The sequence below is a fragment of the Schistocerca gregaria genome, chromosome 2 (genome assembly GCF_023897955.1).
Source record: "Schistocerca gregaria isolate iqSchGreg1 chromosome 2, iqSchGreg1.2, whole genome shotgun sequence".
NCBI classification, from domain to species: Eukaryota; Metazoa; Arthropoda; class Insecta; order Orthoptera; family Acrididae; genus Schistocerca; species Schistocerca gregaria.
Window position 1 is genome coordinate 400,218,526 of NC_064921.1, and position 20,098 is coordinate 400,238,623.

The 20,098-nt window shown below is 40.0% G+C and overlaps 1 protein-coding gene across 1 annotated transcript in view; it reads right to left on the reverse strand.

Annotated features, from left to right (window-relative positions):
• Window positions 1-20,098, reverse strand: part of LOC126322467 (mediator of RNA polymerase II transcription subunit 11) — a 56,677-nt gene that overhangs the window by 11,162 nt on the left and 25,417 nt on the right. Inside the window, exon 2 of the mRNA XM_049994369.1 lies at window positions 18,517-18,657. Within this exon, the coding sequence (XP_049850326.1) occupies window positions 18,517-18,657 (141 nt within the window). The remainder of the gene's footprint in view (window positions 1-18,516; window positions 18,658-20,098) is intronic.

The following is a 20,098-nucleotide window of genomic DNA, read 5'->3' on the forward strand; positions in this document are numbered from 1 at the left end:
TGATGCTCATCTTATATTCTCTCTTCAAGACACTGTTCATTCCTCTAACTACTCTTTCATGTCCTTTACCATTATCTGACAGAATTACAATGTCATCAGTAAACCTCAAAGTTTTCATTTCTTTTCCATGGGCTTTAATTTCTACTACAATTTTTTCTTTTTTTGGTTTCCTTTACTGCCCCTCTCAACGTGCAGAATGAATAACATTGGGGGTAGGCTACAAGCCTATTTCACTCCCTTCCCAATCACTGCTTCCCTTCCATACCCTTGACTCTTATAACTGCCACTGGTTTCTGTACAAGCTGTAAATATCCTTTCATTCCCTGTATTTTAACCATGCTACCTTCAGAATTTCAAAGAGAGTATTCCAGTCAACACTGTCAAAATCCTACTCTAAGCTCACAAATGCTGTAAACATAGGTTTGTCTTTCCTTAACCTATCTTCTAAGGTAAGTAGTGGAGTCAGTACAGCCTCACTTATAACCACTTTTCTCCAGAATCCAAAGCAATCTTCCCCTAAGTTGGTTTCTATCTGTTTTTCCATTTTCTGTAAAGATTTCATGTTATTCTGCAATCATGACTTATTAAACTTATAGTTCGGTAATATTCACACCTGTTAGCACCTGCTTTCTTTGGAATTGAAAATACGGTATTATATTCTTCGTGAAGTATGAGGATGTATCATACATCTTGCTTACCAAATGGAAGAGTTTTGTCACGGCTGGCTCTCCTAAGGCTATCAGCAGTTCTGGCAGAATGTCGTTTACTCCGACTTAGGTTTTACAGTTCTTTGCCAAATTCTTCTCATAGTGTTGTATTTTCTGTCTCATCCCCAGAAACACCCTCTTCCATTTCTATAATATTGCCTTCAAGCACATCTCCTGAGTATAGTTTGTCTACATACTCCTTCCAAATTTCAGCTATTTAGGACTGGTTTTACATTTCAGCTCTTGATATTTATACAGATGCTTCTGCTTTCTCCAAAGGCATCTTTAATAATCCTGTAGGTGGTATCTGTGTTTGCCCTCGCCATATATGTTTCTAAATCCCTACATTTGTCGTCCTGCCATTTTTCCTTAGCCATTTTGCACTTCCTGTCGATCTCATTCATTAGAAGTTTGTATTTCTTCTTGCTTGCATCTTCTGATGTATATTTATATTTCTTCCTTTCATCAATTAAATTCAAAATCTCCTGTGTTTCCAAGGAGTTCTACCAGGACTTGTCTTTTCTGCTTATTTGATCCTCTGTTGCCTTTGCTATATATCTCTCAAAGCTTCCCCATTCATCTTCTACTGCATTCATTTCTACTGTTCTAGTCTGTTTTTGCCCACTGATCTATCTGAAACTCTAAAACACAGTATGTACCCATCTCTATTCAAAACAGGAACTAATAAATGGAAGAATTTTTGCAGGAAACTGCCCGGTTATCACTAACCACTTAAAAAACCCAGGAAAATATTTTAGTTACTTTTCCCACAGGGAAGTATCATTTCAAATTTAATTTCATTGCACATTCTTATCCGATCTCACTGCCTCTTTGAATTAAATCACCTGCCTACAGTCATTTAATGTCAATGATTATGATTATTTGTAAATTGTAATATGGTGATGTAACAACTTATCTAGGAGTAAATACAAATTCTGGTTATAATGACTTATTATGTAGAGCATTTTACGGGCTCATCTGCACTTGAAAGTGATAATTTAAATTTTTTATGCTGTCAAAGACATGATATGAAACACTATCGATAAACAATAATAGTAGCGGTGAAAAAACAGCAAATGTTTTAATATTGTACTTCGGCTTTGTCTCCTCTTGTGCTACTTAAGAGCACAGAAATAATGTTTCTGTGTGGGTGCATTTTGCCATTGCTCCGTAACTCCAGACATTTTGTTACATATTCAACATAGTCAGATATAAAGAGGCACATCAACGTACTCATTTATATTAATATCCTGCCAAGCAACAATTATTATTTATATGTAAGTGTCTATTTATAATTTGTGTGCATATGTGAGTTCTAAAGTATATAATTCATTAATCTCTATGTATTTTTTTCATTTTAGTAGTTTTAACATTGATTTGTTTATTGAATGCAGAATATAGACTGAGAGTAACTATGGAAATATTTGGTATTGAAGAGTAGCAGAAATGAGCTTAGTGGCAAAATGGTGATGTAATGAAGCCTGAGGCATATTGTGAATTCTTTGATACAGGTGCGTGTCGGTAATTTCATTTTATAAATCCAAAAGTTCATGCAAAACTATACCCACTGAAATATATAATTTCAGGCATAACTGTTAATACCCTATGTGTTTAGAAGAAATTTATAAGTATCAGTATAAAATTCTATAATTTTAATTACATCAAGTTTTGCTAAATATTTATCAATTATCTCTGGTTCAGATGTTGTCTTTGTACTTTGTTTTAGTACACTTATTGGGAAGTTGCAGGGTAATGGAGACAAGTCATGTTTTACAATGCAGTTGAAAGCAGACATTGTCGTTGGAATTAAAGAGTTACATTTTGTTATTCTGGTAGTTGAAAAGTTAAAATACAAATACTTGAAGTGCAGATTTCATTTTATAGTTAGTTATTCATCAGAATTTCAGAATCCTTGCACCAGTGGATGTTCTTTGTACAAATCAGACATGTGTACATAATCATACCTCTCTAAGAAGACAATGAAACTAATTTCAAGACAATCAGCCAGATAAATAAAAAGTTATATTTTAGTAAAGTGCGTATACCCTTCAACACAACTAAGCTCAGAATAATGACAGATGTCTGCTCCAAGAGCAAAGAGCACACAGCTGAACACACAACAGTGAAGTTAAGTACGTAATTTCAGCTTTATTCTCTAATCAGCTTGTCAAAGTAGAGAATAGTGACCAAAAATTATTAGGTGTGACTCATTTGCATGTGAAACACGATTTTGTTGACCATTATTGTCCAAACTTTGAAAATGGCACTGAAAAGAGGTTTAGTTTAGGACTTGTTTGAGGATAATGATTCAAGGTTAGGACTTCAAAATCATACTATGGAAGATTCAGTAGACTCACTACACAAAATGGTCATTGGAACATTTTATAAGAGAGAGAACAAAGGCTATAAATGTTTTGACAAAACAAGTTTCTTGGGGAACAAGTTTCTCAACACAATTATGTGATCAAAAATGAGTTGGGAAACAGAATTTATGAAAACTGTAATTCCGTTAACTTAGAGTTGTTGTTGTTGTTGTCTTCAGTCCTGAGACTGGTTTGATGCAGCTCTCCATGCTACTCTATCCTGTGCAAGCTGCTTCATCTCCCAGTACCTACTGCAACCTACATCCTTCTGAATCTGCTTAGTGTACTCATCTCTCGGTCTCCCTCTACGATTTTTACCCTCCACGCTGCCCTCCAATGCTAAATTTGTGATCCCTTGATGCCTCAAAACTTACAGTTAGGGAATCAAATTCTGGCATTCCAGCAAGAACTAATCAATCAAATCCAAGATGTTAAAAATAAATTAAGTAATCCAACTGCAGTTGCAAATGACAAAATTGCATAGTTAAAGGATAGAATCACAAGCACAGAATCTGGTGTTCAGATTGTTAATCAAAATGTAACTGAACTGGAACTTAATTTGTGAAGTGAAATTTCTGTAGTAGAACATAATCTATGTAACAAAGTTGCACCCGTTAACAACAGGTGAGAGATAAAATTTTGTAATGTAAATTAAGAAGTTGTTAGTGGTGAAAAGACAGTTTGTGAAAAGGACAGTGAATGTAATAATAGTGCCTCATATTTGCAAAATAATGTGCTTAAGATTCAAAAACATTTACAGGCATAGCTGCAATATATATATATATATATATATATATATATATATATATATATATATATATATATATATATATTGTTCACACAGGAATTTATGTTTTGTCTAGTATGCTAGCAAAAAGCTTTCCTGGGGTTAGTAGTTTACAACCTTTTGATTTCTTGCAACACTGTAAACAAAATTTCATTCCAGACCTGGCTGAGAGACTTAAAATTAAATTCGTCAAAAGATGTTTGAATAGGAAGGCACTACCATGGGCAATCAGACTTGCATACAAGATTTAATACCTAAACATTTTGAAGAGAGACTCCTTAGCAAATTTTGACCAGAGTTAGAACAAGTTAGAATTAAAAGAGAATTCCTATATGAGGCAAATTACAGAGGACACAGAGAGGGGTAAACAGAACTTCGTAATTGAACCAACCTTTTGACAAACTGGCACAAATCAATGCATTGAAAAGAAGGTTACCTGAGAATGTTCAATGGGAGTTGGTGTTTGGGTTTGATGAATAAGTTGACCAGTTCCTAAAATAATTTCATACAGGGCTGTTACAATGGAAATTGGGGAAATAACAATTATTGTGGGAAAAATGAAGGTAATTGTTGTGATAGTGCCACGACATTTAACAGTGCCGCCACGACAGTACGCACAAACGGCGATAGAGGCGCTCCGCAAATCGGATGAGTGCAGGAGCGCCACCTAGCTACGAACGGCACCGGCCACATGTCACGGCACAGCAGTCGGATACGAGAGACTGAGTTGTAATCATGTGATCAGCTATTGTTCTAAGAGAGAGTGTGAATATCCACGCAATTATTGTGATTAAAGGTTATAACACTTTTTGGCGACGAGGTCGGGATATTTTCACCGCGTTGTGGATTTGCGTGTTCGTGACGGGGCAGACATGGAACAGCTTATGCAAGCGCTCATTGAACAACAAACACAGCTGACGGCTACTATTCAGGCTCAACAAACACAGCTGACGGCAGCGATTCAGGCGTTGTCGACGTTGCTTACTCATCGTCTGTCTTCCTCTTCTCCGCCTCCATTCCCTCCTTACGACGAGGCCGCTGAAGACTGGGAGGATTATGAGAAGTGTTTGCGGCAACACTTCTTGGCTTTCGGCGTTGTCGACGCTCCTATGTGTAAGTCGTTATTTCTATCTTGGATTTCCCCTCGAGTCTATCAGCTGCTATCTCAGTTAGCCCCTCTGCTGGAACCAGCCTCCCTGTCCTTCCAAGAAATGTGTGACTTATTGTCTGCCTATTATCGAAAAAACACTCACGTCGTTGCCGCCCGCGTGGCGTTCTACCGGTGTCGTAAACAGCCCCATCAATCTTACCGGGCTTGGGCGGCGGAACTACACGGCCTGATTAGGAAATGTCAGTTTGTCACGGACACTCATCACGAGTCTTATGCTGATTCAATGGTTAGGGATGCTATTCTACGGCTTGCTCCTGATAAAGAAGTTCGGCAACGTGCCCTACAACTGCCAAACCCGTCGTTGTCGGAAGTTCTAAGCATCGCTCAATCCTTTGAAGTGTCTCACGCTGCTGGCGCGCAAATAGACGCGTGGTGTGATGTAGGCGCTGTACAGTCAACTCTCGACAAGGACAATTTGCCTGTTGCATAGGAGAACGAAGATGTGGCGGCGCTTCACTCGCGTAAACAACGTCGCGTTGGGCCGCAACGCTCGCAGCGAAACCAGCAACCACAGAAGCCGGTTCGTTCCGCGTTTCCTTCTTGCCCCCGTTGTTTCGTACAGCACGACAGGGCAGCGTGTCCAAAACGTTGGGCCACGTGTAATTCATGTAGGAAAAAAGGCCACATTGCTTCTGTGTGTCAGTCCCATAAAGTTCCTGTCGACGAGGACGAGGCGTCGGACATGGATGTTCACTGTGTGCTTTCTCAAACAAATAAGTTGTTTGTTACTGTTCGTGTTCTGAATAAAGACATCCGCATGCAAGTGGACACTGGCTCTGCAGTAACTCTCATTAATTCTCGCACGTATTTGGCGTTGGGCTCCCCTCCTTTGTCTCCAGTTACGCGCAATCTGAGGACTTATAATCAGCAGAAAATTCCTATCATGGGCCAGTTTGATGCTTCCACTGCCTACAAGTCTGTTGTTCGGCCCCTCACGTTTTATGTGGTGAATCATGCGGGCACTGAAAACCTGTTCGGTTATGATGCTTTCCAGTTGTTCGGGTTCTCCATTGATGATGATGTGCACCTCATATCTGAGGACATTCCGTATCAACAGCTGGATGGATTGTGTTGTGAATTTTCGTCCGTGTTCTCTGCTGGTCTGGGTTGTGCCAAGGATTTTGCAGCCCACATTACTCTTAAACCTATGGCTCGCCCTAAGTTTTTCCGGGCACACCCTATTCCGATGGCGTTGCGTGCACCTGTCAAGGCTGAGCTAGACAGGTTAACAGCTTCAGGGATTCTCCTTCCGGTTACCTCCAGCGAATGGGCATCGCCGATCGTGGTGGTTTCTAAACCAAACGGGAGTCTGCGATTGTGTGGTGACTTTAAAGCCACTGTCAACGCTCAGAGCCTCACTGACACTTATCCTCTTCCTCGTCCTGAGGAGTTGTTTACCAAGCTCGCTGGGGGCCAGTTCTTTTCCAAACTTGACTTATCGGAGGCGTACCATCAGTTGCCGTTGGACGCTCCTTCCAAGGAATTTCTCGTTATCAACACTCCTTGTGGGTTGTATCAGTACCAGCGATTACCATTTGGCGTCACTAGCGCACCGGCCATTTTTCAGCGGTTTTTGGAACAGCTCACGGCTTCCGTTCCCGGCTGCATAAACTATCTGGATGACATTGTTGTTACGGGAGCCTCCACTGCGGAGCACCTTCGTAATTTACGTTCTCTGTTTCGGGTTTTGCATTCGGCTGGGTTGAGGTGCAATCTGGACAAGTCACAGTTATTCTAACCCTCCATTGAGTATCTTGGTTTCCACTTGTCCTGTGAGGGCATACGCCCTCTCCGTGAGCACGTTGCGGCCATTAACGCTCTACCCCGGCCGTCTACGGTCAAAGAACTTCAGGCGTTTCTAGGCAAGATTGCTTATTATCACAAATTCATTCCATCCGCAGCGGCGGTAGCTTATCCTCTGCATCAGCTGTTACGCAAAAACGTCCCCTTCTGTTGGTCCGACGGGTGTGAGCAGGCTTTTGTCCGCCTGAAGGCTCATTTGCAGTCGGCACCTTGTCTTGCCACATTCCGTCCGGGTCAACACTTGGTTCTGGCGACTGACGCGTCACAGTATGGCCTAGGGGCTGTTCTCGCCCATCGGTATGAGGATGGGTCGGAATGACCCATCGCCTATGCTTCCAAGACCCTCAACGAGGCGCAACAGCGCTACTCTCAAATCAAAAAGGAGGCACTCACTATCATTTATGCTCTAAAAAAGTTCAGCGTTTTTTTGTATGGTTCTAAGTTTCACCTCATCACCAACCACAAACCGCTGGTCTCTCTGTTCAGCCCCTCGGCGTCACTTCCGGATAAGGCAGCTCACCGCCTGCAACGTTGGGCCTTATACTTGTCTCGTTTTCATTATGAGATTCACTATCGCCCCACGGCCCAGCACGCCAACGCTGATGCATTGTCGTGATTGCCGATGGGCCCCGACCCTGTTTTCGATCGTGATGAACTCCTTTGTTTCCACATTGATGAGGAAGAATGCCGTGCGGTCGAGGGCTTTCAACTTACAGGTTCGCAGGTCGCGTCAGCTACTGCACGGGACCCGGTCCTGCGTCGGGTGATCGGTTTTGTTCAACGAGGTTGGCCGGACAGGACCAAGGGCCGGGCATCGGATCCCCTTCGCAACTACCATGCCTTGCGCCTTCGTCTGTCTGTTCGTGATGGTGTTGTTCTTCTGGCCACGGATGGCGCATCTCCACGGGTCGTGGTGCCAGCCTCTCTTCGCAAAGATGTTCTCAAACTGTTGCACGGAGGCCATTGGGGTATTTCTTGGACTAAGTCCCTGGCCCGCAGGCACGTTTATTGGCCCGGTATTGATTCGGACATCGCCCATATGGTTGCTGCATGTGGCCAGTGTGCTCAACAACTGGCAGCATCTCGTACAATGCCCTCTCCGTGGCCTGATCCAGCTCAGCCATGGGAACGGGTGCACGCAGACTTTGCTGGCCCCTTCCTCGGTACTTATTGGCTACTGTTGATTGACGCCTTCTCGAAGTTTCCGTTTGTTGTTAGATGTTCGTCGCCCACCACTGCGGCGACGACGCTGGCTTTGTCCAAAATCTTTGCGCTAGAAGGTCTTCCATCCACGATCATCACGGACAATGGCCCTCAGTTCTCTTCGCAGGCCTTCCGTGATTTTTGTACTGGACAAGGGATTCATCATGTTACCGCACCTCCCTTCCATCCGCAATCGAATGGGGAGGTCGAGCGCCTTGTCCGCACTTTCAAATGCCAGATGAAAAAATTCCTTAGTGATTTTTATACAGATGACGCCCTGCTGCAATTTCTGAGTTCTTATCGCTTCACGCCTCTGGGTGATCGCAGCCCTGCTGAACTCTTGCATGGCCGCCAACCGCGCACTCTACTGCACCTGCTTCACCCTGTCAAGCCTTGTACTGTGTCCCCTAGTGCGGGAAAATACTCGGTGGGTGCCGACGTGTGGGCACGAGGGTATGGATCTCGCCCTAAATGGATTCCAGGGGTGGTCAAGGCTCTTCGCAGCCGCCGGCTTTGTGAAATACATATGGACGATGGCATGGTTGTTCGCCATTACAACCAGATGTGCCCACGAGTGGTGGCCACGCTGGTGCCACCACCCCTTCCTTCGCCTCCACCAGCCCGAGAAGCCAGTCCTGTTGCTGCTGCCGATCTACCGTCCGTGTTGATGCAGCCGCCGTCGCTGCCGCTTCCAAGTACTCCGGAACCGGCCCCAGTCGCGACGCCGCCTTCTCCGGGACCCATCTCACTGGAGCACACTCCCAGGTCAATGACACCTATGGATGCTGCTCCAGAGTTTTCACCCATCATCTCATCCAGGAGGCACGTTCCATGCATGAGCTTCCGTCCTGGACATTTTCGACCATACTCTCTGTGTGGGATCTCCTCGGGGCCTCACAAGAGGCCATGGATGTCCCTGCGCTGTCCATGTCTCCAAGGAAGTGAGTTTTTATTTTTTTCAAGGGGGGAAAAGTGTTGTGATAGTGCCACGACATTTAACAGTGCCGCCACGACAGTACGCACAAACGGCGATAGAGGCGCTCCGCAAATCGGATGAGCGCGGGAGCGCCACCTAGCTACGAACGGCACCGGCCGCATGTCACGGCACAGCAGTCGGATACGAGAGACTGAGTTGTAATCATGTGATCAGCTATTGTTCTAAGAGAGAGTGTGAATATCCACGCAATTATTGTGATTAAAGGTTATAACAGTAATAATCACAGAAACTGAGAAAAATTACCACCAAGAGACTGTGATAACAGAAGGAGACAATGTAACAGGAGATACAAGCTAAGTAACAGAAACTAGAATTGTAGTCAACATCCACCTCAGCACTTTAGTCATGGTGCTAAAATTAATGAGTTGATAAACCAATGGTCACGCCATGGGAGGTCCACAATGTGAGAGTGAAGAGTAATAATATTAATTCATCGAAAAATAATGGTAACAGATGTACAAGACAGAATGGTTACTAAGACAGAATGATAATTACACTAGAATAACAAGATAATAAAATTAGAGTGGATCAAGAGTTTTGGGGTAGTTTCTGGCAAGACTGGGTTCAATAACAACAAAAAAGAAGTAAAAAATCTTAATTATGAACTGTAGGAAAGTGACCTAGAAAACTCTTTCAGTGTTGATACCGGAAAAAAATTGAATGAGATTGGAGATGGTAACTTAAATATTTATGAAATATTTTCTGAGAATGAAGAAGTAATGGAACACATACAGAGTGAGAAACATATGGTAGATGAAGATGCATCGAATATTTGTAATATAGGTCAAGAAGTTCTTGGTGAGGAAGGAATTGATGAAAATTAAGGTATGGGTTATTTTGTTTGGTCAAAGAACAATTCTGTGTTATTCATTAAATTGTTAGAGGTAGGTCAAAATGTAAATGAAGTGTCTGACTGTACTGGTGTGCATAACTTAGTCACAGAAAGCTTTCAGAACAAATATGTCAGGAAGAGGTATTTAATGACCCACTTTCGAAAATACTAGCAATCTGCTACACAATAGTTACCTCTTATTAATAAAATTAAAATTGCAAAGAAATTTATGAATCAAGCAAGATAAAGGTAGAGATTGAGTGAAGATTTAATTGGCTTTAGACACTGTACGCAATGTTCTTAACAATTAAGTGGCAATGATATTTATGGTTTAAATGGATGAAGCAACTTAACTAGAAGCAAGAACAAAAGTATTCAGAATAGCAAGGGTATGGAGTTCAGTGAAGTGAAAAAGAAATTACTATATGAAGGAATTGATCGAAATACAGATGATAAAATAGAAAACCCTTAAGCTTGTGTGAAAACAGGGAATTTGGGAGGGAAAGCATTACTTTATTCAGGTAGCAGAATTTCTGGAATATCAGAGGCTCTCAGAAATGAAAGTAGACAAAAATAAGAATTATATTGGCATGGAAGTAATAGGAGTTAGGATTAGAGGGGCTATTGGCAGACACAGTAAAAAAAAAGAACTTTTCTGACATCTGAAATTGAGGGTGTAGATGCTGGATATGGTTGTTTACTAATTCCAGCACTAAGTGAAGATTTTGGGTTGGGAATAGACAGGTTACAATAAGTTAATACAGTTCCATTTAATTAAAAAATGAGTTTATGGCAAATTCTGACGGCCAGCCGTAGGTACCACAAGGCACTTATAATGACTTTCAAATAACGTAGCAAGGGTCTGAGATACAAAGGGTTTTACTTTTAGTGGTAACAGAAAGAATGTTCTGAGTCAGGTTCTCATGGAAAGAATGGGGCAAGTCCAACGTTTACTTCAACTTTTCGCAATACACCTGTTAGGTCAGTTGGCTTGAGGCTGCAAATATGATAATTTGAGTTTCTTACTCTGCTCTGTTTCTTACAGTTATAGTGTTTAGTTTGAAGTTTGTTCCTCTTATGACCTTCAAAATGTGTGGATCATCACAAGATATAGGTGAGATCCAATGTGCTAGAGACCTTATGGCAATTTCTTATGATTTAGGCGTTGACTGCAACTGCTCATCGTTTGCGTGTTTCTAACAAATCAACCCCACAAAAGAGCATAGCTTATCAATTTATTAGGTGTCTGGAATGACAAATATTTTCATTGAAACGGCATAATTTTGTTGATCTTAATTACGCCAGAGATTTCTCTTTATGAGACACTGTAAGAATAAAGTGAAATGGTCCCATGACTGAAATACCTGTTTGCCAAAGCATCTTCTTTGCTTTGGAAGGAATTACTGTTTTACTGTTTCAACATTCATCAAACATTCAAAAGTGATGCAACATTTTATAATTAGACGGAAGATTGAGGAAATAACGGACCAAATGAAATTATAATTTTTTTGCATTATTATGTGACTGAAATCCTTGATCCAAAAGGAAGACTTCCTGTAAAATTCTGTGAATCATGCTCAGGACAGAAATAGAACTATGTAGTGCTCGTAAACCATCAGTATCTTGTTCATACCATTAAGAGATTAGATAGTGTCAAAATAGTATTTCCAATAAGAGGATGCTCTAACTTGGAATGTGAGAGAAATGAAAGTTGTTGCAGAGTTACCAAAATACTTTTGAACCAGCAAGACTGAATCCATGGCCTTACAGTCACTCCTGTTCAACGAGAAGGTATATGAGACTGAATGGCCTTCTTAAAAGCACGTAGAAACTGAAGCATTCTTTCAAGATATGATTGCCCAGAGAAGCTCCGATTGTGAAGGAAGAGTACCTGTTCAAATACAGGTTTACTTACAGCGGAGCCTGAACACCAGTACATTTGGAGCATTCCGATGGTCCACAAGTAGATGTTGAGCCTGAGTATCAACTGCAGGGACCCGACAAATTCTTATAGCACCACCGAACATATAATGGTTTCTTTTAATATGAAACTTTTAGAAAGGTAAATCTCTCTCTCTCTCTCTCTTTTTGTTTTTTTCCCTGCCAACACCTTACAAAAAATTAAAAACATGCAGACTTCCAAGAACTTAAACAGTTCTGAGGCCAAGGGGCAACAAATTTCTATTGTGGTCTACTGCATAGTGAACCAAAATCCAAGACCAACAAATAGAAACTTCCAATGCTAAATAACACAAAGAAGGGATGGAAGTTGACCAAAATGTGCTGCTCTTAATTTGTTTTGGTGATAAGGCTTTTTTATCACATAATTCCAATTGTCATTTTTCATATGTGAAAGGCAAGAAGGGAAACATAATACAACAAAATGTATAAAGCAAGATGCTTGTGAAAACATCAATAGGTTGTCATTTATGAAAGAAAGAAGTCATGTAGTAGAGGATGATTCAGAAGTGGAAGTTGAAGAAAAGGAGTTAATGAAAATAACTGATGAAAAGGCATCTGAAACTGTGAGTCTGACGGTTGACCAAAAGGAAAATGTTTCACTGACGATATTTTGTGTATTAGTTGTGGTTATTTTGTTGCTTATGAAAACACATTCAACTATCGATGTAAAAAATTTTGTTGCTCCTCATTACATCAACAATTTATATACTGCATGGATTTGTCATACTCCAAAGGGAACACCTCAGGAGGACATACATACTTTGTATGTGATGTGCTATGGCAAGCACAGGAAGCTACCTGTTGTAGCACATTTCGACTTAGGTTTTCTGTGCTGCATCCATCATTCTCCTATTCTGTAAGTCTACTGAAATTATCTTTCTCTATCAATACTAGCATTTTTAATTAATTAAGAATCCTTAATTACATGGGCTTATGAGATTTACACTATACTATCACAAAACATAATACTACGAATATAATTATTTTACTGTAGGAAATAAGTTGTTACATTATTTGAGAGACATATTAGGTGTAATCATAAAGTACTGGAAATTTTTGTTTTTATTAGAGTACCTTTATTTATTTAACAACATCAACTTTGTCCCTTTCAAAGCAATCCCCCTCAGATATAATACACTTGTGCCAGCACTTTTTCCAATCTTGGAACTCAATTTTTTATATGTTGTTTAGCTCCTTCAGTGATTCTGTTTTTACCTCATCAGCAGTGGCAAAATGATGTTCTTTCACGGTTCTCTTCAACCTCAAGAATAGAAAGAAGTCACAGGGGTCCATGTCTGGCAAATATGGTGGCTGAAGGCAACATAATGGTTTTGTTTTTTTGCCAAAAAATCATGAAGAAGCATTGAGGTGTGAACAGAATTACCATGAAGCAATTTCCACAAGTGGTTTTGCCACAATTCTGGTCATTTTCTCTGATTGTTTCACCCAAACGGCTTATAGCTTCAAGGTAGTATTTCTTATTGTTTGGCTGACAATAAGCCAGGAACTTATGATGCAATATCCCATTGCAATTGAAGAAAACAATGAGAAGAACCTCCACTTATGACTGACCGTGTTGATTTTTTTTCAGTCTTGGCCATTGAGGCAGTTTCCATTGGAATGATGTGCCTTTATTTCAATGTTACACCCAAACACTCATGTTTCATAACCTGTTATTACCTTCTTTAGAAGTTCTAGATCATGTTTGTCTACATTCGACAATTCCTAAGTGATGTTTACACGATATTGTTTGTGGCTGAGATTCAATAATTTTGGAACAAACTTCGCTTGCTTGGCATGAGTCAAAGGATCAGCAACCTCTCTGATAGTGATTTGGCAATTTTCCAGAGCATTTTCTTTCCTTCTTCCACACTGTTACCATAATTGATGTGCTATGAAATCCAAGGCGGTCATCATCTTCAATGTCTTCTTCAGACTCTTTGAAATGTTTATACCACTAATAAACTTTTGTCTTACTCCCAGTACACTAACCAAAAGCCACACTCAACATTCCAAATGCAGTGCTGCACTTTATTCCATTTTTCAACCTAAATTTAATGCAAAATCTTTGATCCATCTTCTCTGTAAGAAAAAATTAGCCAAGCACTCAAAAACACATATAACCTTTTAGACTGTCAACAAGAAACTAAATATTCAAAACAGTTGAAACTGCAAAAGTACATCAAGAACATGTGTACCAAGACGATAAAAAAAAGTTTTAAAAATTGGATCTAGAAAGCCCGTAAAATTAAAAAAAAATTGTGTTACTTTTTGATCACAGCTTGTATATACCACTGTGTTAACTTTGAATTTTTATGTCATGAGAGTTGCTGAGAAGAGTTGGATTTTACTGTACTATGATCACTGGTGATTGTTCATACATGGGTTGAGACTTTAATAGTGGCAACTATTTATTTACAGCTTGTACAAAACAGATAAGTGTTTCAAAGTTTTGACTTGACTTGATTTAATTCCTTTGGCCCCTATGGGGGCATAGGGCATCCAGGAGAACTCGCCATCCGTCTCTGTCTTTGGTCATTTGCCTCAATTCTGCCCAGGTCTTGCCAACTCTTTTTGCTTCCCCTTCCACTGTCCTGTTCCATGTGCCCCTAGGCCTTCCTCTCTTCCTTGTTCCCTGGGGACTCCATTCCAATGCTTTTTTCTCGATGGCTCCATCTGATTTTCTCAAGGTGAGCCCCAATCAACCCCACTTTCTCTCTCTTATCTGGTCTTCTATAGGTATCTAGGTTTTTTTATTTGCCAGAGCTCCTGATTACATATTTTTTCTGGCCACCAGATATTCATGATGCGTCGAAGACATCTATTTATGAAGCTCTGTAACTGAGGTGTTATCTTTTTATCCATTTCCAGCTTTCACTGGCGTACAGAAGGACAGCCTTCACATCTGCATTAAAAATACGGATTTTTGTTTTGTACGTGATATTTCTATTTTTCCATATTGGATACAAATGTATGAAGGCAGCATTTGCCTTTTTAATGTGGTTATTCAAGTTATCACCAGCTCCACAATCTTCCATCACTATACTACCCAGATACAGGAATGTGTCCAGCTGCTGTTCCCCTATTAACAGTGGCATGTTCCCTGAATTTAATCTCATTTCCTTTGTTTTGCCTGTATTTATCTTGAGGCCAGCAGTCTCTGCTTCTTCTTTCAGCAAGTTTAATTTAGCTTGCATATAAGTCAGCCTTTGAGCTAATAAAACTATGTCTTGAGCAAAATCCAAATCCTCCAGCCATTTGTGGATCCCCACGGGATTCGTCGTCTCCTGCCTGTTGTTGCTCTTCTCATAACTGAGTCTATAAAAAGTGTTGGTGATAAAATGCAACCCTGTCAGACTCCAGTCTAAGCTGGTCGTAGGTTGTGATCTAAAAATGAACAGCATAAAGACAGGAGTGATGACACTTTCTGCAGGACCAGACCATCATTTTGCAGGACAATGCTCAAACATGTACAGTGCAAGCTGTTACTGATTTGTCTGACTGATGGGGCTGCTAAGTGCTATACCACCTACTGCACTCCTCTGACTTAAGCCCTTATAAGTTCAACTTGATTTCTATATTGAAGGAAACATCTCACGGCATTTGCTTCAGAACTGCTACAAATTCGTTGGGCAACAGACCGTGCTGCCCGAAATGGCAGTGCTAAGAGTATCCTATGACTTCCACATTGCTGGCAACAGGTTACACACAATGCTGGTGACTACTTTGAAAGTCAGTAAAACTTTGAAGCATGTATCTATTTTGTATGAGCTATAAATAAATAGTTGCCACAATTAAAGTTCTAACCCTTGTACCATTAACAATATTTGACGATACTTATCACCCTTGGACCATTAAATATTCAATATTTATCTATGGTGTGTAAAAGTTTAGGAAATAAATACATGACACGGAGTTTGATCTATGTGATTACATTATTTTGACTCTGCTGTGTAAGCACGCACACACGCCCCCCCCCCCCCCCCCCCCACACACACAATGAGAAGCCAAAACATTATTATCACTGCCACCGTGATGTTAGATGCTGCCAGGTGGCATTGTGGGCATGTGATGCAGTAACAAAAGATGCAAGCGGAGCAGACATGGACAGGGGATTACCCTAGCAAAGATACGAGCTGCAAATGTGGAAATCCATTCAGATAAACAACTATGAGAAAGAGCAGATTATTATTATTATTATTATTATTATTATTATTATTATTATGTAGAGCCTGTGAATGAGTATCTTGTAAACAGAAAAGGTGGTCAAATGTTCATGTGCTACTATTATAAACACCTAAGGAAAGAGGTAGGAGGACAGTGAAACTCCATTAGGTGCTAAATGGTTTGACGTCAACAACTCTTCACACAATGTGTGTTTCACAGGCTTGTCTGCTTCGTAAAATAGGATAGATGGTGATCTGTGGCATCTCTGTTGAAAGAGCACATTGCTGGTACATGCACATGTGTTTCAGAGAACATTGTTCATCATGGAGCACAACAGCAGACCACCCCTACATGTTCAGATGTTGACCAAACTACATAATCAATTACAAGTGCAGTGGACATGGGGCCATTGGTATTTGACTGCCGATCAATGGAAATATGTCAGCTCTTCAGCTGAATCACATTTCTGTTACACTAGGTTGCTGGTCGCCTTCACAAATGCCATCATCAAGGTGAATGGTGGCTCAGTGTTCCACGAACAAAGGCGGGTGAGAGCAGTGATATGCTATGGGAGACATTCTCCTGCACATGCATGGGACCTGCAGTAGTAACTGAAGACACATTGACAACTGCGCACCATCTGCTGCATCCATTCATGCTTGATGTCGCATCCATTCATGCTTGATGTCTTCCCCAAAGGCAATGTCATCTTTCAACAGAATAACTGTCTGTATCTCAGAGACATTCTACAGTGGTTTGAGAAGCATTACAGTGAACACAGAGACCAAATCTGCCTGATATAATCCCACAAAACCCATCTGGGTTTGTATCAGCTGTCATCACCATGTATGCTAATCAGTGGCCCATTATTTAGGCAAACTACATGACCTGCGGGTAGTCATATAATGTCACATTCCTCCACAAACCTACCAACAAACTGTCAGATCCCTGATGCACAGCATCAGTGTGTATTTTGTTCTGAAGACGGGCAAACAAGCTTTTAAAGCAGGTGGTCATAATATTTTGGCTCATCAGTGTACATTACCTTCACTTTGACTATGGTTCAGGAAACCAATTCTCACAAATGAACATGGACTAAATATTATTAGCTTATGAAAATGGTGATGGAGATTTACAGGTTTACTGCAACTATTACTTGTAGTTTTCAGTATTTACTATATGCTGATACGATTTGCCACTACATTTAGCTAAATGATAACACTATTTACTATTATCAAACAATGGAAGCTCCAGATTGGAACATCCACTATGTAGGATACACTGCCACTTACTGTACATGTGAGTTGTTAATTTGCTGACAGGCACCATTAAAAGACATTTACACATAAGCTATTGTCACAGCCTTCGTCAGAAATAGAAACACCAACATTTCATTCACTTAAGAAGGCATAACTCAAGTACACATGATCACAAACTCTGGCAGCTCGGACAAAAATCTGATTCTGGTCTGAGCTGCCGGAGTTGGTAGTCATGTGTGTGTGTGTGTGTGTGTGTGTGTGTGTGTGTGTGTGTGTGTGTGTGTGTGTGTGTGCGTGCGCGCCTGTCTGCAACTTAAGGTGTCATTTTTATGGTAAGGAGCAATCAATTTGATATTATCTTTTGTAAGGTTTTATAATTTTATTAAAAAATATTAAAGAATTTTTACAATGAAAAAGCTGGTCACAGAAACAGAATGGGATAGTTAATATCATTACCTTTATAAAATATTTTGAGGTATTAATCATACATTTAGTTTTCTCAGTGTGTCAGTGCTGTCAGTTGACAAACTTTCACATTTTAATTATTTTGGGTACTGTGGCAATTTATTTGGGTACCCATTAGCATTTTGTTTCTTATCTGCATCACTGCGTGTACTTAAAAACTGTATTAGTGTTAAGTTGTTATGAAAAATGTATCAAAAGGTATAGGATGTCGATATTACTGGAAATGTATATGTGAAACAGCTTTGTTAAGTTAAATTTATTTCACTCCTTGTGTTTGCGTGCAGTGTATTCACACAGTCAAATATAACATCATTTTTGGAAATGTTTGTGCGTTTGGCTACCTATGTGTGAGCTATGCATGTGTGAATGTGGTGGTGGTGTGTGTGTGTGTGTGTGTGTGGGGGGGGGGGGGGGGTGTTGGTACATCTGGTGGGCTTAGCTTGACAGTTAAATAATACCTAGCAGTCCTAATTCAATGTGCCTGTCTGCCACTCAACACCTTCTCTATGGAGGGTGTAGCAATCTATCCTTCTCACACTGTTGTTACTCCATACCGGATTTTCATACAAGAAACTTTTACAGAAAAAAAAAGAATATGAACAATCATAGCGGCATTTCTATAATTTAAATCAGGAAAAAAATTATTTTAGTACAGAAAGTTACACATTACTGCCCTGACTGATAACGCACTAGTAGCCAGAGCCAGGAATAAATTATTTTTTCTGGTCAAACCACATAAAAACTGTTTATTGATGGAATGAAAAAAAAAGAAAAAAAAGGAACAAGTTCCTATTGCATACCTGTAGATACTTGGGTTAGATAATTTATTTGTTCAGTAAGTTTTGCTTCTACTTGATTCAGTGTTTTCAGGAACTGATTTGTCTGAACTTCTGCTTGTTTTAAGCTTGATTTCTCTTTGCTCAACTCTGTAAGTGCCTGCCCTGGAAATTAAATTATTGAATCAACAGTACATAATAATTGTAACCTTTACTTGTTAAACTATTTAAACAATAAGAAATTATTGTGGTTTTTCAAAAATAAAAAACAATGGTAGTTTCTAGCAACAATGTCAAAGAAAAACTGTTCTACAGACTTAAATTTTTTCAACCAAAATATAATTATAGTTTTAAGTAGTCACCCACATATTCCGAATACTCGTCAATGGGAAGATATATATTATCTATTACGTATATATTACAAATTATATAAAACACATAAAACAAATTTATTTATGATTAATGCCTCAGGAGAATGTGGTGCTCTGCTCATAATATTACTTATTTTACGATACATAATGACAAACTACATTTTTAGTTGTGTGTGTGTGTGTGTGTGTGTGTGTGTGTGTGTGCGTGCGTGCGTGCGTGCGTGCGTGCATCTTTGAATTACATTCACCTGGAAACATTTTAAGAGCATATACTGAATTCGTCTAGTTGAAAACTGCAAAACAAAGTGGCAATATATTTTTTATTCTGCCAGATTTTACTGTAACATTTTTTTTACCTTGCATATGACAGGAAACGAAAATGGAGAGAGACTAAATTTCATATTGTTTCAATATGTCCTTCATGAATCTGCAACTGCAACATCAGGATGGGAATAAAATCAGAGTAAAAATATATCTGAAAGTTTTATGTGGCCTGAATGAGGAATAAGAGAATATTAAAATGAACTTCAGATAGATCAGAAACATAAAAGAAATTTATAATGAGGATACAATGATTGTCTGGAAAAAAAGATAGTTTACTACAATATCCCCTCAACAACAAAATCATTAGAGATGGAACACAAGCTCAGATTGGGATTTGCCTCTAGTGATTTAGACTGTTTTAGTCACCAATAAATCAGGCACCCAACAGGAAGATACCAGGAAGCAAACAGTTCCTTGACTATACGAAAGTGACCTACTGGCAACCTTGCCATGGTCACATCACAGGGAAATATAGCCCAGCATCTGTTTGCAAAGAAGGTGCGTCACTGATGTAACTTTTCTGGAACTAACCTAACCCAACACAGTAGATGATGACTAACTTATTAAACTGAAGATCAGTAAGGACTGAAATTCAGAGAGTTTATAAGTTCTGTCTCTCAATGGATAAAAATGTTGACTATTGCTATGATTAATCTTCGACATTTGCAGTTAAACGTCTGGTAACTAGCAACGGTTGGCAACTGTAAACAACTTCCTGGCGAGAACTAGCCAATCACTGCAGGCAGCAGGAACTTTGTGAGTATTGGTGTGTGGCTGTATACTCACAAATATTGTACTCAGCCTAGTAATGTGCAACTGTGGTCTACATGTTGGAAGCATCAAACAGTTCTGGGTTTCAATGTTCCCTGTGTTGGCAGACATAACTACTGATGGATGAGTGAACTACTTAA